The 26906-nt window shown below is 37.7% G+C and overlaps 2 protein-coding genes across 24 annotated transcripts in view; one reads left to right on the top strand and one right to left on the bottom strand.

The window, feature by feature from the left end:
- PALLD (palladin, cytoskeletal associated protein) overlaps positions 1–26906 on the top strand; it is a 434802-nt gene that overhangs the window by 404995 nt on the left and 2901 nt on the right. For 6 of the 22 annotated variants that reach the window (XM_005556268.4, XM_065545676.1, XM_074040741.1 and 3 more), the window contains 8 exons: positions 309–530; positions 5458–5607; positions 15314–15408; positions 17274–17406; positions 22897–23104; positions 25689–25854; positions 26363–26496; positions 26651–26696. In XM_005556268.4, coding sequence (XP_005556325.3) covers positions 309–530; positions 5458–5607; positions 15314–15408; positions 17274–17406; positions 22897–23104; positions 25689–25854; positions 26363–26496; positions 26651–26664 — 1122 coding nt within the window. In that variant the 3' untranslated portion in view covers positions 26665–26696. The remainder of the gene's footprint in view (positions 1–308; positions 531–5457; positions 5608–15313; positions 15409–17273; positions 17407–22896; positions 23105–25688; positions 25855–26362; positions 26497–26650; positions 26697–26906) is intronic. The other 16 variants (XM_005556266.4, XM_005556267.4, XM_005556272.5 and 13 more) reach the window with 3 other exon arrangements.
- The window catches only part of CBR4 (carbonyl reductase 4), a 149656-nt gene that overhangs the window by 35013 nt on the left and 87737 nt on the right, over positions 1–26906 (bottom strand). The gene's annotated exons all lie outside the window — the stretch shown is intronic.

Below are 26906 nucleotides of genomic sequence, written 5' to 3' on the forward strand. Positions count from 1 at the left end.
GCTTTGCTTTTGCCTTTTTCTTTCCTTCCCCTTCTTTGCCCTTGCCTGAGAGAAAAGAAGGAAAAAAAATTGATCTTTCTTCCCCCGCTCTTTTTGGATGATAGGACTTGAAGACAATCTGCAATACCATATAAACTCACTTCCAGATGTTTTTTGTTTCATATGCAATTGAATTGGGCTCAGACTGTGTTTTTAAGCTCTATGGTAAAAATACCACTGTCTTCTAGGTCCTTATTGGGGGGCAGGGATAGACTTGACACTTTGTCAGAAGGGATTGAGTCTGCTAACTTAAACTTTCCTTGATACAGGAATACAAAGTCTCCAGCTGTGAACAGAGACTCATCAGTGAAATAGAGTATAGGCTAGAAAGGTCTCCTGTGGATGAATCAGGTGATGAAGTTCAGTATGGAGATGTGTCTGTGGAAAATGGAATGGCACCATTCTTTGAGATGAAGCTGAAACATTACAAGATCTTTGAGGGAATGCCAGTAACTTTCACATGTAGAGTGGCTGGAAATCCAAAGCCAAAGGTGAGCTGGGAACATGGCTTTTTAAGAGTCATTCTCTGAGGAAAGGTTTAGCTTCCAAAATATAGCATGCTGGTAGGAGACAAGAGATACAAATGATCTTTCTCAATACCCACGATATAAAGGGTTTTAAATATTCTGAAGTTCTGGGCCATCTTCAGGAGGCATTAGAAACCAAAAAAGGTGGTAGGGGAGTGGAGTTTGGGTTTGAAGAATAGAGTACAGAATAACTAACAGGGAGCTCTTCACACACCTATATCATTTATTCCTCATTGTTACTACCAAATCGCAAATAACTAAACTGAGTTCTGTGAGGTGAGTTTCCAAGGTTAGAGAGCTGGTGAGTGGCCAAGCCTGCATATGAACCCAGTGCTTGTACCATACAGAGAAGTAATGCTCACCACTGGTTGTAATAACTTACAGTCTTTAATCAAAACACCAAGGCTGCTTCTATTAATATTTACAGAGGGAGGTGGGGTGAGGAATATTGTTTAGAACGGATAATGACAAATTCTGATACCATGCAGGACTAGGATGACCTGGATGGGAGCCCTCCATGCAAACATATGGAAATGCTGGATAAGGAGCTGCCCTCTCTTTAAAGGAAGGCCTTAGAATCCCTGTTTACTAGCCCAGCAAGGCGATAAACAAGAGTACACTTTTCCCTAGAACTTGAGTGAAAAGAATAAAGAAGGCAAAAAGTTAAAACCTCTAAACTACACTATCATATGATAGGGAGCCAAAAGCTGAGAAATGTGAAATTTAGTGCTGGATGATTAAAATTCTTAGAAGCAAGCAAAACATTGCCCTATATAAAGGTAATAATATGTGAAGAAATAACCATGAGGAGAGTTGTGTTAGGCCATTTTTGCATAAAGGGATTCCTGAGACTGGGTAATTCATAAAGGAAATAGGTTTTATTGGCCAAGCATGGTGCCTCACACCTGTAATCCCAGCATTTTGTGAGGCTGAGATGGGTGGTCAGGAGTTTGAGACCAGCCTGGCCAACATGGTGAAACCCCATCTCTACTGAAAATACAAAAATTAGCTGGGCATGGCGGTGGGCGCCTATAATCTCAGCTACTCAGCAGTGACCGAGATCATGCCATTGCACTCCAGCTCGGGGCGACGACAACGAGACTCCGTCTCAAAAAAAAAAAAAAAGGTTTTATTGGCTCACAGTTCTGCATGGTATACAGGTATAGTACTGGAATCTGCTCCTGGTGAGGCCTTAGGAAGCTTACAATCATGGCAAAGGCGAAGGTGGAAAAGGTGAATCACACAGCAAGAGTAGGAGCAAGAGAGAGAAGTGGTGGAGGTCCCAGACTTTTAAACAACCAGATCTCATGTGAACTAACTGAGCAAGAACTTACTTATCACCAAGGGGATGGTGCTAAACTATTCATGAGGGATCCACCCCCATGATCCAGTCACCTCCTGCCAGGCCCCACCTCCAACATTGGGAATCCCATTTCAGCATGAGATTTGGAGGGGACAGACATCCAAACCATAGTAAGAGTCAATAGTACAAGAAACAGAAAAACAGAAGGCCAAGTATTGCACGATATTGAACAATCTTAAGTAGCCTCTAAAATAACTTTAAAATGATTGAAACAATTTTAAAAAGAATGGAAACTATAATGAAAGAACAAGAATACAAATTTATAAAATAAGCATAGAGCAATGTACTCATTGAAATAAAAGGCTAATAGTGGCATAAAATAAGGAAAAGTGATTTAAAAAAATACATACCTGACACTTTTAGGTGTTAATTTCCAATAGCTCCATGCATTGTTTTATTTTTCCACTATGGCAGGTTTTACCATCATATTCTTTTCTTAAAACTGACATGCAACGCCAAAGTCAAAGATCAAAGAAAAAAGCCTTGAATTTTCAAACCCTATATACTTTCTAATAAAATGGGATTTTTAAAATAAACTCCATTGTTGTAGAAAACTTTTTACAATATTCTTGGCATAATTTACGTTAACAGCTGTGTATTCACAACATGTTATCAAAGGCATGTATTAAATTTGTAGCTTATGAATGAAATTCAACAAGGAATTATATCTTGAACTTCCAAGATATTCACAAAAAGATTCTACATTATTTTCAAAACTTACACAAGACTTAAGATCACTGATCAAGTTCTAAGATTATTCATTCTTATGGAATACTACATTAACTTGAAAGATGGGCTTTTGTTTTTAATATAACTGTATTTTCTTCCTAATATAAATTTAAATGTTTCACAGCTAACTTCATTGTTTAAACTTTTTATTGTTAAATGTTACTCTTTCATCCCTCCTTCCTGTCCCTCAACCTTCATCCTCCTTCCCATTCTTTTCTTCCCTCTCTCATTTATTAAAGGTCTACTTTGGCATATGCCATATAAATTACATTAGGATTGTTAAAGTATGGAATATTCATGTTTAAAGAAATACATGTTTTTTAGGCTTATGTTTTAAAAATATTTTATTCCTCCCTTGACATGCTTGTTCTAGTCGAGCCATAAGAAGATTGAAAATAATTTCTAATTTACCCTATTCTCATTCTTGTGCCCTCCCGAATTTCTCCCTGCATTAGTAGGCTTGGTAGAATTTTGGAAATATTTCTTAGATCTTATTTGAAAGTTATATGCCCAGTATAATGGAGGTGAAAAAATATGATTAAAGAAATAACTCAAGAACTGGCATTGTGGCAAGAATGCAAAAGGAAGAAATTGTATACTTATTACAGCTTCTTTTTTCCATCAGAAATAGTCAACCATAGCCAGGCGCGATGGCTCATGCCTGGAATCCCAGCCCTTTGGGAGGCTGAGGCAGGCAGATCTCTTGAGGTCAGGAGTTTGAGAACAGCCTGGCCAACATTGTGAAACCCCATCTCTACTAAAAATACAAACCATTAGCTGAGCATGGTGGCATACACCTGTAATCCCAGCTACTCAGGAGGCTGAGGCAAGAGAATCACTTGAACCCAGGAAGTGGAAATTGCAGTGAGCCAAGATCACGCCACTGCACTCTTTAGCTTGGGTGACAGAGCTAGACTCGTCTTAAAGGAAAAAAAAAGGAAAAAGAAAACATCAACTACTAAAAAGTAAAATAATTATGAAGTATGATACTTTACATAATTTAAGTTTTAGAACTGAAAGTTATTAGTCTAGTTGATGATTACTTTTTAGATTCTAGAGTTTAATACATAATATAGTTTCTGTAAATTTGGAGCTATCTGAAAAATGTGAGTTTGAAAAGTTAGAGCAGTCATATCCTGATAATTCATGCATTTATTTAGTGCTATATATTTCTAGTCTTTTCCTTTCTTAGGATGGAGGTTTCAAAAAGATTTTTCAGATTCAAATACTTTGACAGACAGTTGAATTTGAATGCCAGTTTATGTTACCAATTTACATACTGATTTACATTAAGGAAGAAGTTTGTTTTAACAACTAAAGGGTCTAAAGTATATTTCTTTTGTTAGGAATCAGTTAGGAATACTTTTGGCTGCAAGGAACAAAAAATGACAACAAAGAACTTGCTGTGGCTTAAAAAAGGAAAGGTTTATTTGCTTATCTAATAAGTCTGGAGGTGGGGTGATGTAGCTATTAATTCAGCATCTCAGTCATGTTAGGGCTGTTGGCACTGTGATTCATTATGATGAGCCTATCTTTCAACTGTGTTGTTCCACTAAATCAAAAATAATAATGAACTTAGCCAGGCATGGTGGCTCACACCTGTAATCCCAGCCACTCTGGAGGCTGAGGCATGAGAATTGTTTGAACCTGGGAAGCGGAGGTTACAGTGAGCCAGGATTGCACCACTGCACTTTGCACTCCAGCCTGGGGCGCCCTGTCTCCAAAACAAAACAAAACCTCAGAACTCAGACATCCATGGACAATTGGTTTTGTTTAAAAGTGAGGGAAGGAAGGAGGACCTTTGGACTACTTTAAAATATTGTATTTAGTCAAAATTTACTTTTATTTTTCACATTTTTTTCTTTTGAGACAGGGCCTCAGTAACCTAGGCTGGAGTGCAGTGGCATGATCACGGCTTACTGCAGCCTTAACCTCCTGGGCTCAGGCAATCCTCCTGACTCAGCCTCCCAAATAACTAAGACTATAGGCATGCACCACCACACCTAGATTATTTTTTTTTTAATTTTTTGTAGAGACAGGGTCTTACTATGTTGCCCAGGTTGGTCTTGAATTCCTGGGTTTGAGCAATGCTCCTCAGCCTCCCAAAGTGCTGGGATTATAGGTAGGCATGAGCCACTGTACCTGGCCCACATTTAATTTTTTAACCGAAGTTATATATCTGAAAATTATTATACTTTTCAATACTACTATGTTTTCTTTAACATAATGGGGATAGGTGACATTTAACCTTTGTTCATATGCTTACTGGCCCAGAAATGAAGCAATAGTGTTCCACCCATCACCAACCCTTAGTTATTACCTCCCTCCCTACCAACCTCTTTTATTTGTCAAACACAATTCAGTGAAATGGTTAGAGTTTGGGGTCTGCTTTTGTTCTCCAAAACAACCTTTTTACTTTTATTTTATAAACAATACATTTTAATTGCTGGTACATTTGAAAAAAGAAAGAAGCAAAAAGAAAAACGGCCTGTAATGCCACTTCATAGAAATAATCATTGCCAAAATTCAGTATATCCCTTCATATAAATAATATATGAATGTAAGTGCCACATTTTTAAAAACAAAAGGAAGGTATATAATTTTAAAACTCCAATAGAATTTAAATGTTTACCTGCTTTTTTTCACTGAAAAATCAGTTTCTTATTCAGGTATTTGGTTTAACGTTTTAACATGAAAACTCAGATCAGCTCTGCAAACCACACTGTTACTGCTTTCAGTTCTCCAAATAGAGTAGGAATACACAAACTCTTAATCTTTAATCTTTGTTTCTATTCCCAGATCTACTGGTTTAAAGATGGGAAGCAGATCTCTCCAAAGAGTGATCACTACACCATTCAAAGAGATCTCGATGGGACTTGCTCCCTCCATACCACAGCCTCCACCCTAGATGACGATGGGAATTATACAATTATGGCTGCAAACCCTCAGGTAAAGAAGGGTATAGTTCTGGGCTCAGTTCTGTGTCTAGTGCTTACAGGCATTTGATTGGACAAAGGAACTATTTAAAAGGTGAAGTTAAGAAGTTTCTTTGATTTATGAAACTATTTTTCCAAATTCTGCATCCATCTTGGTTTCAGAGGATAGAAGAATTCTTTGTTTCATGAATATTTATTTATTCCATCAGATGTTGTTCTATAGGAATGATTATGGTGCAGATGTTCATTCCTTCCACAAATATTAAGGGTCTAATATGTACACACTTTCTATGTGGGTGATGGGATTGCGTGGTAGACTGGAGAAAGTCCTATGGTTTAAAAAAAAAAAAAGCAATTAACAAATACATAAATAATATAAATTTACATGAAGTTATATTACTTTACATAAATAATATAAAATTACATGAAGAAAATAAAGGAGAAAAAGAGAGTGAGTGGCATACATAGGCTGTATAAGAAAAACTCAACAAAGTAAAATATTTTCAAAGAAACATCAGTGGGATTTAATGTGCAAATGTAGACAAATGATAATTTTGTTAGCATTCAGGCTTATCAGTTTTCATCAAAATGTTTTCTCTTGTATTTGCCTTTAACTTAGGGTCAAAAAATCAGTTGCCTTCTTAGAATTTAATAGGAGGCTGCAGGTATCGTGTTGCCAGTTCAAGCCTGCAAATTCTTTTTTATTATGTTATACATTTTAGTCACTATGCTGGATATAGGGGATACAAAAATGAGTAAGAAGTTATTTTGTACCTTAAGAGCTCAATGTATGACAGGTAGTTTTACTAAGTCTGTAAAAGTCATATAAATAATACACTTTTAAAAAGGAAAAAAAAGGCATGGTAAAACAAACAGTTTTCTCTAGAAGTCATCTTTTTAGACTCTCTGATCTATTTATATCATTCCATATTATTTCTTTTGAAGAAAATATTTAGCATTAGAAACTATGTAAATAATTTTAATGATGCTACAAACTTTTAATTAAAGTTTCTGGCCCGGGTGCAGTGGCTCACACCTGTAATCCCAGCACTTTGGGAGGCTGAGACAGGTGGATTGCTTCAGCCCAGGAGTTTGAGACCAGCCTGGCCAACATAGTAAAACCCTGTCTCTACTAAAAATACAAAAATTAGCCAGGTGTGGTGGTATGCATCTGTAATCCAAGCTACTCAGGAGGTTGAGGCACGAGAATCACTTGAACCTGGGATGCAGAGGTTTCAGTGAGCTGAGATCATGCCACTGCACTCCAGCCTGGGTGACAGAGTGAGACTGTTTCAAATAAATAAAGTGTGTTCAAAGTTTATTATATTCTGATATTCCATGGTCATATAAATATATTTTTCTGCAGTAATATTAAGATCAGAATGAAAACAAATTATCCAGCTAATCAGGTTGTGATAGAGCACAGCAAACTCTTCACTGTTAATGAAAAGCTTCTATATTAATGCACATTCTTGAAGTTCTAAACTTTTTAATCAATGAACACATGACCATCACCCTGAAAAAGTTTAAATCACTATTATGAAGTTGCATTTTAATGTTTGTGTTTATATTTGATATATATGAAGAAACAAAAGTGGAACTTGCTTTTTTTTAATTTTTTTTGAGACGGACTCTTGCTCTGTTGCCCAGGCTGGAGTGCAGTGGTGTGATCTCAGCTCACTGCAATCTCCACCTCCTGGGTTCAAGCAATTCTTCTGCCTCAGCAGCACCACACCCAGCTAATTTTTTATATTTTTAGTAGAGACGGGATTTCACCTCAGGTGATCAACCTGCCTTGGCCTCTTTTTTCCTTAATATATTTTCAGTGCATTTCCTTGACATTAACAAATTCTAGCTTTTGGTTTAGTTTTTTGCCTGTTGAAGAAAATGGTGGAAAACTGACAAAATCCAAAATTTTTCTTCGTGTTGGGTCGTTTATTCCTCTTTTGCCGTAGAAAGGCTGGGATATATTATGGGATGGAATTATCTGTAGTCCTTAAGTATTTCCAACACTGGGACCCTGCTATTAATTTCAAGGCATTTTTCTTAGCATGTTATAAACTGTTATTGGAATAAGTCGTTTTATAGAACAAAAGAATATAAACGTAAAACTGCAATTGTGAGTCTGCTTAGTGTCTTCCTCAAATTATAGTAATGCATTTTTACATGTGGAAAAGTTCTCAGTGGGGAAGGACTGACTAAGTGGCCAATGGCAGTGTGCAGAGTTTAAGACAGCAGGCCAGCCTCGGGAGTCAGTAGTCTCCAATCATTTAAACTCTCTTGACAAATTATTATGAAGTCACTAGATGAAGGTGAGCTGCTGAAGATCTCCCTTGGATCATTCCATATTACATACATATAACATCACATTGTACCCCACAAATATATACAACTATAATTTGTCAATTAGAATAAAAAATAAATTTTTATTTATTTACATAGAGACAAGGTCTTCTTCCTCAGTCACCCAGGCTGGAGTACAGTGGCATGATCATGGCTCACTGCAACTTAGAAGTCTTGGGCTCAAGCAGTCCTCCCACCTCAGCCTCCCAAAGCACTGCCATTAGCCAAAAATAAACTTTTAGAAAATAAATGTGATCTTACCCAAAGCCCAATATATAATGCCAAAAAAAAAAGAAAACCTTGTAAACATAGGGAAAAAAGGAAAGGAAGGAAATAAAACAGAAATGGTACTACATACGCCAAGATTGTAGGGCAACACTGATGATACCAAAAAACCTAGGATGAGGCCGATAGGCCGTGCAGTACAGGGGTTACGAGCATGAACTTTGGCATCAGGTGGATCTGAGCTGGAATTCTAGCTCTTCCACTCACTACCTGTGTGACCTTAGCAAGTCACTTAACTTCTCTGCCTGTTTCCTCCTTCGTAAAATGAGAATAATAGTAATACAGATTTAAATAGTACATGTAAAAAGCATTCAGTTTACCTGGCACATATAGTTTCAGTAAATGCTATAGTTTCAGTAAATGCTACTTATTGTCATTATTTTCATTCAGAGACAGTAACTACCCCATCTTAAAGCAACAGGCCTACAACAGAAGCCTGTGGAACCAGATCAGTAAAGGATCAGTTCCGTGTCTAGGTACTCCGTTCCCACAGTACTGTCAGAAAGTAAGCAAGTCAATTTGGGATGGAATCTACCCAGTATGTTGTTGGTGTGTGGTCTTCTGACCTCCTGGCTTTTCCATTTTATCACCCCCATGGGAAAGAACTTAGGCAGCAGATGTGGCTGTGCCACAACTGCCACAGCTGTGGGCTTGGGTGGAGGAGCTGTGAGCTAGAGGACGGCCACACCCATAGCACAGCTGACATCAGCCACACATGAAGCTGGGAAGCTGCTCTCTGCTCTCAGCACCCTCAGGCAGGGCCAAGAGAAGCCCCAAAAGAGAGTGATCACTGCCCTCATTCCAGGCCCCAGTAATTCACTGCTTTACAAATCCCAGGCTGAGCCCCATGGTTAACCCTCTCTGGTTCTTTGCTCTACCCTTTGGAGAGAAGACAAAGCAATGAGAAGTGGACTAGACCAGCCCTCCTAACAGAATATCCTATCCAACCTGTGATTTCAGCCAAAGGTAAAATAACTACTCTGGGTCTATCAAAAGGAGCAAAAAAGCAAAGATTCAAAGAACCCGCGCATCACAGTAACCAGACCAGTTCGTAACACTACCTATTAAGTATTCCAACTGACTCCAAAGATCAGTTGACACTCCCAACATCTTAATTAAGGGGAAGGGCTAAGAATCTTCTTTACCTAAATAACCCAAGACAGGCAAAAGGAAGGGAAACTCATGAAGTGAGTCTGAGTCTAGGCCTCAGTGTGTAGATGTGTATGTCCCATTGAAATTGTTGTGAGAGAATTTCGATATTTATGGCACTTCGCAGTAGTAGTATTTGTTCCAAGTTTCTGAGCATGTTGCCTAGTTGATTTTAATTCCAAGAGTAAAACCCCTCTTTTCTGTCTTGGGGTCTTTAGTAACTGGTATGTCCAAATATGGCAGATCGAAGTTCTGTGAGTCATCACTTAAAAATTGGAGTGAACTTTACTACCCATTAGAAAAACAAAGTGGCATTTAAACCATAACCAATGACAGACCATTTTTCTACCTAACTCTTGGTTAAAGTTACCATTTGTTGCTATAGGGATGCCATTCTGGAAATGTTTAACACTGTTAGAATCTCAACTTTACAACATCTATTACCATATATTAAAACATTTTGTTCTTGTAATTTATGAATTAAGACATGAGTTGAAATAGTCATGTCATAAAAGGTGGTAAAAAAAAATTCAAAATCGCTAAATCTTTCAAGATATAGTAATCCCAAAAGCATAAAGTATAGTTGACAGAAAACTGAAGTTGACTCCTTACTTCCTTAATGCCCTTTAGTTACCTTAAATTTTGAAATGTTAAAGCTATTTGGGTTTAGAAAAAAAAAAGTATTTAAGTTTGAAAGGGAGAATACATGTATGTTTTCTAGTATACTGTAGCCCAGATGATGTGAAATGACCAAGGAAAAGAGGAAGAGTAGAGTGGAAAAATTAGTTCAGTAATGAAACACAGACGGTAGAGCTCTCCTGAGCAGTGGAAAATAATTACAGCAAGCAGCCAAGAGAAGAGTGAGAACCAAGGAGGGAGGAAAATATTCAAGTTCAGCAGAATATTTATAGAATATGATATTTTTCCACCTGGGTTAATATTTTGGGAATAAGAAAAACGTTAGATATTGTTGACTGCATCCAAATTCTACTTGGGATAGAACACACAAACATATACTGGGCTGTATGTCACACTTGAATGTGTGTAGCTCAAGCAATTCAGAAAAGACCAACGCAATCACATAGTTTAGCAAAATAATGAGTGATTGTGCAGTTACACCAAACAGAATGCCAAAATGAGGATCACAAATACAGTTTATTTTAGACTCTAATCCTATCTTTAAGAACAACTACATCTAAACACGAATGTTTTACTTTGTTTTGTTGTGTTGCTAAGTTACTTTGTATCGCACTTGGATTTTGGAATGGGTATTCTGCAGTTTGATGTTTCCTCAAACTGCATTATGTATACAAGTGGCAAGCTTTTATGAAGACCTGTGTGCCACAAGTTAAATTTCATAAACTATGAAATATAAATGTTATTTCCATTTTATATAAATAATTGGCCTTGCACAAGGTATGAAATAATGTTTACAATCTGGATGTTTAATACAGAATCACTTTAAAAATTCAAACTTATTTGTAATGTAAGTTTTAAACTCTGTGGATTTGTTTGGAATAGAAAAGTAACACACAACTGAATTAAATATAAAATGTTAGTTTGTTGCTTGTGTTTTGTTTTAGCATTATAAGGTTTCCTGGCTCATTTCAAGCTTCACTTTAAACATTCCCTTCCATTATTCTTACGTTAATAGTAAAGCAGATAGAAATGAGAAAATTAATAAAAGCAAATGCAACAGCATTAATGTGCATCAGAGCCTACTATGATTACCAGGGTTATAGGCATATTATTATTATTAAAATCACTTATTGCTAATTCTGTATGATCTTTGTCAAAAACAGTATGTTCAGACTTAAAAACCTGAACTTTCTATTATGCACATTGAAGACATCTTTTTAAAAAAGCTTCACTGAACCCTGGTTTTTTTTTCTTTCCCAAACAAAAACGACAAAATTATACAACTTCATAGTTTGGATGCTCTCTAAATGCTCCTGGTTACGTATTGGCTAGTAATATATTTAGCCAATAACACTATATAAATCAAACTAATAATTCTGCCTCCCGAAGACCACACCTTCTTCCCCTTTTCTGTTCAGAAGTGAAGGCTGGTATCAGAATAGAAAGATTACAAATGGTAACTATTCCTTTTTCTTAAACTTGGGAAGTTAAGGAAATATTCTGTGGCAGTATTTGTATATATGGTTTTAAGCAGTAGCAGCGAAAACCTTGAAAACAGTGTAGAAATGTGTGACCTTTCCAGAGTAGTATGCCAACCTGTTTTGTTTGTTTGTTTGTTTTTGGGGAGGGGAGGAAGAGGCAGGCTAAGCATATCAAGGATCTGTTTAGAGTTGAATAGGGCATATTTCCTCCTCCACATCAAATGCAGCCACCACACTAACAAGCACATTTCAGTATGATTGTGCTTAGCACCTTTCAAGCACCAGCAGAAGTTAAAAAGGTTAATCTGCTTCCCACATAGTCTGCCTCCTATGCCAAAGGTATTTTGTTTTTCCTTTGGAGTAAATTACATTCTAATACCAAGAAAAATAAAATCCCATTACATAAACAATTCTAAAGGATGCCTCAAAACTGGTTATTATAATTATATCCATAGTGAGTGCTACAATAATTTAACATTTTGAGCACTGGCTTCATGTAAAACACAATGCTGCCAGGTGCTTTACAAGTATTAATGCCTTTAATCTTCATAAGAACCCATTAGGTATTAACTATACAGTCCTGTTTTACAGAGAAGGAAACTTAGAAAGATTAAGTTACCTACCTAAAGTCACTCGCCTGTAAGGGACAGCAGAACTGGTTTACAAACTTAGACTGATTCCAGAGCCACTGAGTGCCATACGAAGGTATTTGAGGCCCATCCCAGGATTAAGAGTACTAAGTGGCAGGGGAGATATTGGTTAAATATGAAGGAGTTTTAAAAGGAGGTAAGCATACACCTCACATAAAGTATATCCACATGGAAATTCTTACCAGGGTCCACCAAGCTGCTGGGGCTCCTAAAAACCATCTTGATGCATGTCCATGCATAATGTCTCAGACCCATGGTAACACAGTACCAGCTATGAGGAATTTAATAATGATAATTTATGATGTCACATATCATTTGATATTTATAAAAGCATTTAGGTTACATCATTTAACCCTTAAAACATCCTTGTGAGAGATATATGTTGCATCCCTATTTGTACAGAAGAAGAAACAAAGGCTTGAACAAATTCAGTGATTTGCTCAAAGTTTTATGAAAAGTCAAAACTCAAATCCAGATTAGTGGGATGGGTTTGTTTGACTGTTTGTAACAACCCATACCTCCTTGTCCAAATTCAAGGTTAAGTCTGAATTTAACTTACATTATATCTTTTTCTAACTGCATAAATAATTAGCTCATTTTAACTTACTGTGGATCTTCTGGGCTTCATGTCACAAGGAAGGATATATCCAAATCATCATGGAAGCCACAAAGTACATAATAAGCCATATCCCGTATCAGTACAATTGAAGCTATTTGTGTAAAACAATACACATACTTCCTTGTCCTCAACCTCCAAAAAGAATCATTAATTTTATGTGTCCATTTGTTATCTTGTATGATGCATCAGTTGGGTAGTTCATGATGGGGGTCTTCTAAGCAAGTTATATCTAGATTTTCTATAGTAAGTACAGATCTGGAGAAGTTGGATGAAATTAATTTTTAGATTTCAAGCTAGTTTAGGGAATCCTAAATGTTTGCCAAGAGTTTAGCATGAAAGAATCTGTATCAAGTGGCCTGTGCTTCAGATACAGTTAATCTGAGTTAGAAATAATTCTCCTTCATAATGTTAGACTTCATATCTCCTTGGAAATTTTCAGGAAACACAGTGTTTTAACTGTGACCTCAATAGCAAACACCGTGAGTGCCAGAGGGAGTCACATATGTAGTGGTATAAAACTAGTCATGTTTGTTTCTTTGTGATGACCTCTTTTTGGTAATTCTTCATTCTTCTCCTGTCTGTATTACATTCCTATGTCTTTGCCTTTTCTGGGTGGTGGTAGCCCTAAAGAAGTCCAGGTTTTAGGAGATCTGCAGAGACCTCCCCCCTAGTTAGAGTCCTGCCCTTCACTGAATCCTACTATGAGTTTTTTTCTCTGCATTCCCTCCACGAGTGCCCTCACCCTGACCCTCACTCCAGTCTACTCACAGTTGGAAAGCAGTTCTTCAAAACACACAGAACACTGCAGCTTCTGTTACCTGTCTCTATAGGCAGCTTGCAATGAAACTGAGAGCCAATGGAAGAATTTTATTCTGAGTGTAAGTGCATGAGGGCTTCTCATCAACTGAGCTAGAATTCACTAAGTCTAATCATTGATGGTATATCTGCTTCTTGTTTTTCCTCTCTTGCTGTTACCTTTGGCAATCATCAAAATTTAGAAGCGTATCTTCTCATTCTTCTGAGAGAGTGAAGGAGAAAAATCATCTCTTTTGCTACTGTGCTGGTAACAGTGAAAAAAAAAAAATTAAGAGAAGGAGCTGAAACAAAAACCAAAGTAACAACATGTGGCTTATCCATGTCATCTGGGTGCCCTGAGTATCACTTGTCTATTCACATATGACAGCATTTATCAATCTCTTTTTTTGCTTTTATTATTTTTAATTGACATAATGATTATACATATTTATGAGGTAGTGTGATATTTCAAAGCATGTACAAAGTGTGTAATGCTCAAATCATGGTAATTAGCATATCTGTCACCTCATTTATCATTTATGTTGGAAGCACTCAAAATCCACTCTTCCAGCTATATGAAAATACACAATAAATTGTTGTTATCCTACAGTGCTGTGAAACACTAAAAACTGATTCCTCCTATGTAGCTGTAATTTTGTATCCATTAACCAACTTCTGGCTATCTCCCCGACCCCACCACCCCATCAAAATTTCAATTGACAAATTTAAGAGATAAAATACAGGGTTTTTTTATTATTACATAGGCCCTTATCATATGACCCACATATTTTAGGTATTTAACTGCTTCCGGTTTTTAAATCTCAAATATTTTCATTTCATGAGAATATGGCTTCATTTACTCATGAAGCTCTCCTTATCATCCCATGCATACTTCTTACATAACACTCATTTTATCATTATCATGCTCATTTTAATATATGGTTTGAGAAAGGGATGCCAGTAACTTTTTTTTTTTGAGACGGAGTCTCGCTCTGTCACCCAGGCTGGAGTGCAGTGGCACCATCTCAGCTCACTGCAACCTCCGCCTCCCGGGTTCAATCAATTCTTCTGCCTCAGCCTCCCAAGTAGCTGGGATTACAGGTGTGTACCACCACGCCCAGCTAATTTTTGTATTTATTTAGTAGAGACGGGGTTTCACCATATTGGCCAGGCTGATCTCGAACTCCTGACCTCATGATCCACCCGCCTCAAAGTGCTGGAATAACAGGCATGAGCCACCGCGCCCGGCTAGCCACTAACATTTAATTTGTATATTACTATATAGTATATATTAGTATATTACTATAATTAGTATATTACTAAAAAAAAAACAAATCATCTAGGTTTGATTTCAGAATTGGCTACAGCTGGTAGATGACCATGAAAATGAAATCTTCACAAGAGACTGATGTCCTGCTATATTTTACAATTCAGCGTCGTGTGTTATGGAGACCTTTGCTGGTTACAATTAATCAAAGGTTGTCATTTTAAATACCATCCTAGATAAAACAGTAAAGCTTACTTAAGATTTCCAAAAAAGACCTTATCACCTTCAAGTTCTTCAGGTAAAAATAGTTTTACTGAGGCACTGAACTCACAGGGAAAGTGTTTTTCTGAAAAGGGTTAGAGCGATTACTAACATGGCACACTGATTTGTTATGAAATAATGTCTTATAGGGAATAGGATAGTAGGCATGATAGTGCTTAGTGGTTAATAGTTTTAAATAACAAATCATTTATTTCCTGATATTTCTATAGGGCCGCATCAGTTGTACTGGACGGCTAATGGTACAGGCTGTCAACCAAAGAGGTCGAAGTCCCCGGTCTCCCTCAGGCCATCCTCATGTCAGAAGGTATTTAACATGTTCCTTCCCATAAGTGTCGCTATTATTTTATTTATTACTATAAATTTAGTGCTATTAGAATCATATAACCACAAAAGTAAACATAATTGGAAGACAGAATATGAATACAAACCTGAAGTGTGTGGCTCCTTGATTATTCTCCTTTGCAATGCAGAAAGGGAATAGGAACAAACATTTGCTGATGTGTGCTAAGCCCATTCAGATATACTATTAGTTTGTTAAATAGACATATTCTATAGACAAATAAATCAAGAATCAGCACTTTTAAATGGCATATGAAAATACTACTAAATGGTACACAAATGTTGGAAACCAAACTTCTCTAACCAACAGCTGTGTGAGTTGACCATTAAAAGCTATTGCCACTAGGTTTCTTAAAATCAGCTCATTTATTAATGTTCATTTTTCAGTCACTTAGTTCAAAACATAAGACCATTAGACTACAAATCTTGTAGGTAAGATTTGTCACGTTTTAAATACTCAGGTATCTGCTAGCAATAGAGATGCTTTCCATTCCTGGTAGTTCTGAGTCTATGCAAGGACACTGATAGAACAATGGTAGGCAGGGATAGAGAAAGGATATTACTTCTTAGTAACAAATTTGCACTTAAAGAAAAAAATACAGTAAGTCAACCATACTGTCAACTTGGCCTGTTTAGATATTTTATAGACAGAATATTCTCAAATAGTCCTGACTCTAAATTACAGGCCATAGGTGCGAACGCCTTTAGTGAAGAGAATACATAGTTAGCTCAGAGAGTAGGCAGGAAAACTGAGTAAGCATCAAACAAGTGGTGTGTCTACACCTCCTTGGTGTGACTGGATCCACAAAGACTTTTGTTCAACATTTGGTAGACAGTTCTGGCACCAGAGCATGTGCAGATTAATTTCATCATGGCAATGCCTGTTCACAGGATGCTAGCCTGTATCTTTGAGTATAAACACCGCATATACAGTATTCAGTCCATTGTCTTGCGTTATTCTCTTTGCTTTTCTTGTTGTCCACAACACATTTAAGCCTTTCCATATATCAGTGGGTCCTGGAAAGCTTTTTCTCATGAATTAGATCTATACTTGGAGAAGGGTAAACTATATTAAAAAGCTAATAATTATTAGCCTAGTATACTTCTTTCATTTGTTCCACTCTTGTTTTTCCTAGTGAAGTGTTTTTAAACTTTTCTTATAGTGACTACAGACAGAATTTGTATTCAACATCTTTTAAGTCTTCCCTGCAATTACTTTCAACTGTATTCCTCTTAAAGGTTTCTCTGGCAACCTTTAAAAGTGACAGAGATGCACAGAATCTGGGAGATTTGTACAATCTCATTTTTTAAAGCAAAAAATAATGCCTCTAGGCATATGGATAACTAATGCAAAAGAAAACTTGCCTAAAAATGTAATTTGTTTTCCTGCTTAATATAAAAAGGAATTTTAATTAAAAATATATTGAATTTTATAGGATCATCAGAACTTTTAATTTCCTACAAATTTGAAAATCACAGTGGAAAGTTCTAGTAACTTCTGTTGAAAAAGATTTGGTAATAAATGAGCAATAATGCTACTTTTCATAAAGGTTTAAAAACATTTAGGAAAAATGTTAATATATAATACCCCATTTTTTTTCATTTCCCCTTTTATGATTTATAGTACCCTGCAATTGGCAGATAATTAAATTTATAGTAAACTTCCAAATTAAGATTTTGCTTTTCTGATTTTTTAATGTATAAATCTTAGATATAGGGATCATATAAGGAAATCATATTATTAACCCATGTATTTTAAGAAAACAGATGACTAAAAGTCTATAAATAACTACTATCTGTATTTCTGTATGTCATCTTTCTTGTTTCAAGGCCTCGTTCTAGATCAAGGGACAGTGGAGACGAAAATGAACCAATTCAGGAGCGATTCTTCAGACCTCACTTCTTGCAGGCTCCTGGAGATCTGACTGTTCAAGAAGGAAAACTCTGCAGAATGGACTGCAAAGTAAGATTTTGTTATTGCTTGCACATCCTGTTGCCTCACTTCTCTCTCACTTGCCATTTCTCTATAGTTCCTTTTGGGGAAATTACATAAAGTATAAAATGAGGGCTGGGCACAGTGGCTCACACCTTTAATCCCAGCACTTTAGAGGCCAAAGCCGGGTAGATCGCTTGATCCCAGAAGTTCAAGACCAGCCTGGGTAATATGCAGAAACCCATCTCTACCAAAAATACAAAAGTTAGCCAGGCGTGGTGGCATGTGCCTATAGTCCCATCTACTTGGGAGGCTGAGTTGGAAGGACTGCTTGAGCCTGGGAGCTGAAGGCTGCAGTGAGCTGTGATCGAACCACTGAATTCCAGCCTGGCTGACAGAGCAAGACCCTGTCTCAAAAAATAAAATGATTCTAGCTTAAGGGGGGGAAAGTGAAATATGCTTTCCCCTGGATATTTATATATTGTTTACTATGATTCTTTACTTTTAAATCTAAATTAAATATGTTCTTTACTCAGAACCCTACATGACATACTCTAGAAAGTCATCAGGAGTTTTATTTATCCCTTTAAATGTTGAAATAATAAATATCATAAATCTACCATGTCTTCATTCTTTTTTCATACAAATTTTGTATCCATATATCTACTCTTTTATTCTTCCCATTTTCTAATTCTTCTTTTTTTTTTTTTTGAGATGGAGTTTTGCTCTGTCACCCAGGCTGGACTGCAGTGGTGTAATCTTGGCTCACTGCAACCTCCACCTCCCGGGTCTCCTGCCTCAGCCTCCTGAGTAGCTGGGATTACAGGCATGCGCCACCATGCCCAGCTAATTTTTGTATTTTTAGTAGAGACAGGGTTTCACCATGTTGGTCAGGCTGGTCTCAAACTCCTGACTTCATGATCCGCCCACCTCAGCCTCCCTCCCAAAGTGCTGGGATTACAGGTGTGAGCCACTGTGCCCAGCCCCCATTTTCTAATTCTAAGAGAAGTGAGGGTGACATCTTTCTTTCATCTGTTTTACAGCAGAGCTTTTCGTTTTTTTGAGACAGAGTCTCCCTCTGTCTCTCAGGCTAGAGTGCAGTGGCGTGATCTCGGCTCACTGCAACCTCCACATCCCGGGTTCAAGTGTGATTCTCCTGCCTCAGCCTCCTGAGTAGCTAGAATTACAGGTGCGTGCCACCACAACCGGCTGATTTTTTGTATCTTTAGTACAGACCGGGGTTTCACCATGTCGGCCAGGCTGGTCTCAAACTCCTGACCTCGTGATCCACCCGCCTCGGCCTTCCAAAGTGCTGGGATTACAGGCATGAGCCACTGCACCCGGCCTACAGCAAGACTTTTTAACCCACGGTCCTTCGGTAGGCAGGCTTCATTAGGTGTTTGAACTCTGAAATTACCTACAAAATTATGTGTGTAAGATAATTTTCATCCATTTCTCAAAGGAGTCTAGGGAAAAAATGTTTAAGAAACACTGCTCTAAAATTTTTTGTTTGATTTCTTTTTTGCCCCACTATTTACTGATCTTAAATTTAGTTTAACTCTTAAATATGGATAAGCTTTTAAAAAGTTATTTGGGCTCCCTCTGCTGGTTTCTGTGGGATATCAGAACACAAATATAAGCTACTTAGAGGATTTGGGCATTGTTTCTTCAGAAAGTAAATCTGGGATTGTAGAAATGTATAAAAAGAATAAATATAACAAAAATATTTTATTTCTCAGGATCATTTTTTACAGTATAAATACACAAATTGGGTTTCAGTCTATATATATATATATGAGTGTGTATTTACTTCATTTTTGGTCTATAATTAAGAATTATACAGTAGAGCTACCATATGATCCAGTTAATTCTACTAGTGCTTATATATCCAAGGAAAATGAAATCAGAGGCCGTGTGTCATGGTGTACACCTGTAATCCCAGCACTTTGGGAAGCTGAGGCAGGTGAATAACTTGAGGTCAAGAGTTTGAGGCCAGCCTGAACAACATGGTGAAACCCCATCTCTACTAAAAATACAAAAAGTAGCTAGGTGTGGTGACACGCATCTGCAGTCCCAGCTACTCAGGAGGCTGAGGCAGGGGAATCACTTGAACCTGGGAGGCAGAGGTTGCACTGGGCTGAGATCGTGTCACTGCACTCCAACTTGGGCAACAGAACAAGACTCCCTGTCTCAAAAAAAAAAAAAGGATATTAGTAGCAATATCTACATTCCCATGTTCATTGCAGCACTATTCATAATAGCCAGGCTATGGGATCAACCTAAGTGTCAACAGATGAATGAATAAAGAAAATACGAGATATATATACATACATAGACACACGGTGGAAAATTATAATCCTGTCATTGTGACAACATGGATGAACCTGGAGGACATAATGTTAAGGGAAATAGGCCAGGCACAGAAAGACAAATACTACAGGATCTCACTTACATGTGTAATCTAAAAAAGTTGAACTCATAGCAGAGAATAGAATGGTGATTACTAGGGGCTGGACGGGGAGAGGGAGAGTTGGGAAAATGTTAGCCAAAGCATATAAAATTTCAGTTTTAGACAGGAATAAGTTCAAGAGATCCGTCGTCCAACATGGTGGCTATAGTTAATAACAACGTACTGTATACTTGAAAATTGCTAAGAGTAGGTTTTGAGTGTTCTTACCACAAAAAAACATGTGAAGTCATACATATGTTAATAAGCTCAATTTAGCTATTTCACAGCACATACATATTTCAAAGTATGTGCATAATTATATATAATTTTTATCAATTAAAAAATACTTTTAAAAATTCATACAGACCACTTGTAAAATGATGTTTTGTGTTAACCAGGAGAATTTTATTTTAAATAGATCATTAGATTATACCAAGGAATTATTAATTTTATGTATAAAATGGAATTGTGATTATATAAGAAAAGTCTTGTTTTTAGAAATGCATACTGAGCTATATGGGGGTAATAGTATATGAAATCTGAGATTTATTTTAAAATATAAAAAATAAGAGTGACTAAATGATGGGTATATAGACATTCACCATACTATTATTTCTATTTTTAATCATATTTAAGAAAGAAATAATAGTACTGTCTTTCACGGGACTGGCACATAACTGTCCTTAAAACTCCTGCCATTAAAAGAATATTGGAAACAAAAAGTAAACTGCTTATTTATTTCACTATGATGATCTGACCTGGATAAAGAAAATGTGAAAAATCGGCCGGGCACAGTGGCTCACACCTGTAATCCTAACACTTCGGGAGGCCGAGGCAGGTGGATCACCTGAGGTCAGGAGTCTGAGACCAGCCTGGCCAACATGGTGAAACCCCATCTCTACCAAAATACAAAAAAATCAACCAGGCATAGTGGCAGGTGCCTGTAATCCCAGCTACTCAGGAGGCTGAGGCAAGAGAATTGCTTGAACCCGGGAGGCGGAGGTTGCAGTGAGCTGAGATTGTGCCCCTGCACTCCAGCCTGGGCGACGGAGCGAGACTCTATTTTTTAAAAAAAAAAGTGAAAAATCTTGCCACATGTACAGATCAGGAAGAAAAAAAAAAATCAGTGTATTTAAAGCTTTGAAAGGGGAAAAAGTCCTAAAGATAAGCCAAACACCAAACGCTAAAGCAGCGGTTTGCTTTTCCTCCAAAAAGCTCCCTCCCCTTTTAGCCCCTGAGGAACATTCCTAGACACTGATTATCCTTGACTGGTACTCAATTTTCGGGAAAATAAGTAATTCCACTCCTATAGCAACAAGCATGCTCTTCTCTCCCCACTATGTCCATGTGCCCTAAGAGTAGAGATCTAGTTACATTGTGACCTGCCGGTGGGGACCTTCAGCTCCTGAGATCATGCTGTCTTTACTTAGCCAGGAGAATGGGTTAGAAAAAAGGTAGAAGGGGCATTCTCTTTGCCTCAGCATGAATAACTATCCACTGGGTAGGTTCACTGTGAATCACGTGGTTTGACAGTACCCGTGCTTTGGGCATCTCTCCTACTAAACATACTGTGGCTTCAGTCAGTAGATGGCTTATCTAGGATCTAACCTGGTAAAGTAGGAACAAGCAGTGCCGCTTCGTTTCTAGATGTGGGAATAAGGAGCCTGATCAAAGGTGTCCACTCCCTCTTCCTCCCCACCACTTCTGATGACCTCCAAACAGGTCAAGCACTGTATATGGAGAGCTGGGGACAGCAAGTGGATAGATGGGAGAACACAGAGCCTAAGCATCTCAGAAGCCAAGCTGCCTAACTACTGCTGTTTGTTTCCAAAACCTCTTCATCCTTTTAACCAGTCATTTAAGTTTACTTTAAATGCCGTAGCCCTTTGCCACATGTTTGGTGGGAGGCATCCTGCAGGTAATATCAGTGAGTATCACGTAGCAGGAATGGAATTTGTGAGTCCTCTGGCTGATTCTGGCAAAGCTGGTTCTTCAGAAGAACTGTTTTGCAGTCTAAGTGACATATTTTTGTATATAACTTCCTACTAGTAAAGCTGGGGGTAGGGGGTAAAAAGGCCTTCCTTAACAGTGCATTTCTTCCATTCAAAATCAAGGGCAAAACTAAAAAGCTGGCAGATGGCAACCATCCTGACCCTTTGCAGCACAACATGTTATTAGCAATTAAATGTGCTTTTATCTGATCTCTGGTCAACACAGCTGTCAAGGCCTCAAGATTTTATGATGTTTCCATTGTGATGGTAATTTGTTGAGATGGCTTTCTGGATAATTTCGTATTGCTCTTGTTACTCAGTTTCAAGGATTATAAAATAATAATAGCAGCCCTACGTGCTGACGAATGCATTCTCCATAACTACGGCTACTTCTTGATGAGAAGCTTTACAGTACTGTGTATAAATGCCAGCTGAGTATTTGTTATTGTTGAACATCTTTTTTCAAAAAAGCCCAGAGCCTGGTGCTGACATCATCCCATTAATCTCTATAGCCCTGGGCAAGGTAAGACAATGACCATAATTTTTTAAATCCCATCTCAGTCATCTCTAGGTTGCTCTGTAAGAATTGTTTAGATGTAAGCTGGTGAGTGCTCAGGAAGCCACTGAAAAGTTTTAAGCAGAAGAGTAACATGAGCTGATAGTAAAAGCCATCTCTTGGCTGGGTGCAGTGGCTCATGCCTGTAATCCTAGCACTTTGGGAGGCTGAGGCAGGCGGATCACCTGAGTTCAGGAGTTCAAGAGTAGCCTGGCCAACATGGTGAAACCCTGTCTCCACTAAAAATACAAAAAATTAGCCTGGCGTAGTGGCAGGCACCTATAATCCCAGCTGCTCAGGAGGCTGAGACAGGAGAATCGCTTGAACCCGAGAGGTGGAGGCTGCAGTGAGCTGAGATTGTGCCACTGCACTCCAGCCTGGGCAACAAGAGTGAAACTCTGTCAAAAAAAAAAAAAAGCCATCTCTTGTGCTACTGAAGGAGGAATTTATGATGATCTGTTCGCTATCAGTGATTTCACTCTGTTTTAATACAAAAATTTACATGTATTTCTTTTATGATTTAGGTCAGTGGGTTACCAACCCCAGATCTAAGCTGGCAACTGGATGGCAAGCCCATACGCCCTGACAGTGCTCACAAGATGCTGGTGCGTGAGAATGGGGTGCACTCTCTGATCATAGAGCCAGTCACGTCACGTGATGCCGGCATCTACACATGTATAGCCACCAACCGAGCAGGACAGAACTCATTCAGCCTGGAGCTTGTGGTTGCTGGTAGGCTCATCTGTGAATCCTTGCTCTCTGACAGAATGAACATCAGACTTACAAATGTAAACTAATTCTACATTACTAACCAATATGGAAAATACATCAAAGTATTGAAAAAGTAGATTGTATCATCAAAATAGCCAATGAGGACATGGTTATAAGGCCTAGCAAAACAGAAACAGAAATCTTTCATTTCTCCCACTAACCTGGCAAAGAGAGAAAAAGATTTCATTAGCTCTTTTGGGTCATTCGACCTCCTGTGTGTGCAGTGGCCCTCAGTGTTACACAGAGAAATAGTAACAGCAGTATGGAATCCAAGAACCAAATAATTTGCTTACATATATATACACACACATATATATGTATATATATACACACATACACCCCTAGTTTTTAAAACAACATTGTCATCTACCCTCAAAGTTATTGTCAAACTACACTCACATTTGCTTTTTCACTGATTATTCTGTAAAAGTGTTGTTACATGAAGTCTTATGCTTTGAGAAGCCTAAAAGGAAAACACATTTATGGAAAGGTTTTTATACCATCCTTAAGAGTTAGGTGTAAGTAAAGATTCTGATTACCTGATCTCTTTTAAGAAAGAACATAACAAAACATTTATTTCTTATACCTCTTTATGCAAAGTGCTTCATGTACGTTATGTATCAGTTGGCCCTCACATCAGCCTTATGAGATAATCACAGCAAATCTTCTCTGACTTTTACCAGGGTCCCACTTAGTAAGCTGATGATTGGATTTAACACAATCTGTTGATTCCTAGTGCTCTTCTAAACATAACTAAGTCACTGAGCTCTTTCAAGAAATAAAGCAGCAATGAGAATAAAACCCAGGAGGTCTTGATAAAACTCTTGGATTATGATTCTGATAATGGCACCAAGATGTTTTCACATAAAAATGTGGTAAATATGTGGGCTGTGGTGCTACAGGTTAGCCATGCTTTCAAGTTTTGTACAAAGTACTCTATATTCTTACATGCTACGATTGATTTCATTCCTCTAACCTCAAACTAAAATTTCATTTTTCTGCTGTTAAATGTGCCTTTTGATCATATTTGTCCTTTAGGACACAGACTCAGGGTCCAAAAGACACATAGATATCTCAGTATGCATCAGTTAGCACTCCTGTCAGAAGATGGTGATGTACCATCACAGAAGTCAGAAGATGGTACATGGGGGTCAGATCTGATCCAGTCAGATCTGACCAGATGGTATTTGGGGTCAGATCTGATCCAGTCCCGGCTCTTGTCTATTTTACTAGTTGTGTGACACTTGGCAAATAGATATCTCTGTGACTTAGTTTCTCCATATATAAAATGGGAATATAATGCCTCACAGTGTTTTCCTAAGGATTAAATCATAAAAATGTGTATGAAGCTCTACATAACTAGTACCCTGCATAGCAATGCTCCAAAGTGGTAGATGTTATTCTTACTGATGAGTTGCTATGACAATAAGACTTATACATTTTATGTTCTTTGCAAAACTGGAGCCCCAGAAAGAATACAAAGTGAGCTTCTGTTCCTACTTCTCCCAGAATAGCCTAGGATGGACAACCATGTAAAATTCAATAAAAATCCAACCTTCTAACTAACTTATGGTGTTGGAAAGTCTTAAGCATTTGAAAAATTCAGGTAGAATTTTCATCCTCTTTGAGTTCTTTCCTAGCTGCTTTGCTATGATATGTCTGTCATTCCAGGTGAGGGAGTAGTGGTGGAAAAGGAATGCATTCTCAGATTCAGTGTTGGCAGTTCAAAAGAAAATAAGTAAACCTTATTCATCCTCTGAAGTAGTTTCCACCACTACTACAGTTGATGCAAGAAAACAATTTCCCATTGGATGGTAATATTCAGAGTGTTATTAACAATCAGTCCCTGATTTTTTCAGAATAAGTACTAAAGTTGTCCTTTTTTTTAATGGGTTCCTTCCTTCAAGGTTATAATAAAGCTTTTTTATAGCCTCCTTCAAAGAATACAAATTGGAATTTGTAATTTATAGGATATACATTCCTAGTTTACAGGTAACTATTTAAAGCTGCCAAATTTAGATAAAGATGCCTCCCCTTTAAATTGCCCCCTTTAAATTCTATGGCATGTCTCACTTAAGAGTTACAAATATTCAGAATCTTCATGGCAAAGATCACAAATGGCAGTGAGGGAATCTAAGTGGTCAAATTCCTGGAACTACTTGCCCTCAGCACCACTAGGTGGCAGTAGTTGGTTGAGGCTGTGAATGACCGGTAACATAATTAGTAGTGAAGCCATCACAGATGCTAGCAATGACTTAGGAGTCTCCCACAGCACGTCAGACAGGCATTCTGTGGAGCAGATGGTCAGTGGACAGTGTGAGCCTATCAGACTTGAATTAATTGAGGAAATAAATGAGCGGAATGAAGTATACAAACCTTTGCTTGGTCAAAGAATAATTTGGAGAGGGGACTAGCATCTTACCACCTGGAGTAAAAAATGGTATCATAAAAGATCTATTCAAGCAATATTCCAAAAGCCTTCTGAATTCTTTCTAGTGCTCCTTTTGTATATCATTGATAGAGAATTCATCTCATGTTTTCTTAGCTAAAGAAGCACACAAACCCCCTGTGTTTATTGAGAAGCTCCAAAACACAGGAGTTGCTGATGGGTACCCAGTACGGCTGGAATGTCGTGTATTGGGAGTGCCACCACCTCAGATATTTTGGAAGAAAGAAAATGAATCACTCACTCACAGCACTGACCGAGTGAGGTAAGAATGCACAATGAGAACCTGATCCATAACTGTTCAGTCCTACTTATGTATCAAAAGATACATTTTATATAGCATGGAAATCTGTGTAAAAGCCATGCTGTCGATGAAATCAAAGACAACAACCATGCTTTACCCAATGTAGGATTAAGCTTTTAGAAGGAAGCTATAATGGTATTTGATCTAATGGTGATTTCTTAAAAGTGTTTATCTTTGTGTCTAAAAGAAAAGATGAATTCATTTGCTTTAGTGGTAAAAGACTATTCAGTGGTTTTTGTAAAGGCAGATCTTCAACTAGGAATTAAGTACACAGACGTATTCAACTCTTGACGTCTGTTCTTTCTCCCATTAACTTTAATGGGGCTAGTAGTCTCTACAGAATAAGTATGACCCTATTATCAGCTACTTGCACAATTCTGTTTCTAATGATCTAATTAAAAATGATGCTTCATGTCCAAAGCCATTTTTTTAAAATTTAGAACCCTAATGACTTTATCCTTTTCTCCAGCATGCACCAGGACAACCATGGCTACATCTGCCTGCTCATTCAGGGAGCCACAAAAGAAGATGCTGGGTGGTATACTGTGTCAGCCAAGAATGAAGCAGGGATTGTGTCCTGTACTGCCAGGCTGGATGTTTACAGTGAGTGCCACTTCATCTCATTTCATTGCATTTACTCATTAAATTATGAAAAATTAGACATCTAGACAGCAAATCACATTACTCTTTATAATCTTATAAACAACTATTGTGTTTTGTCAAAAATTCATATTGCTCTCTCTCTTTCTATTTATAGTTTCTCGACATTAATAGCGAACCACACCAGGAAAACAAATACCCAAGTATCATTCAGGAACTTTGAATTATTAGCAAAATATGCATGTTGATTTCTCTTACGTTGGCTAGTTAGTTGTGGCTTCATTACTCAAGCATCCTTAGGAGTTAACAGTAGGCAAAGGCATAACCATGTTTTTCACATGTTCTTGTTACTGTGTTCTGCAAATGACTGCCTTTTAACACTTCTTCCTATATTCTATTGCAGTGTCCTAATG

This window comes from Macaca fascicularis, chromosome 5, assembly GCF_037993035.2.
Source record: "Macaca fascicularis isolate 582-1 chromosome 5, T2T-MFA8v1.1".
In the NCBI taxonomy this organism is placed as follows: domain Eukaryota; kingdom Metazoa; phylum Chordata; class Mammalia; order Primates; family Cercopithecidae; genus Macaca; species Macaca fascicularis.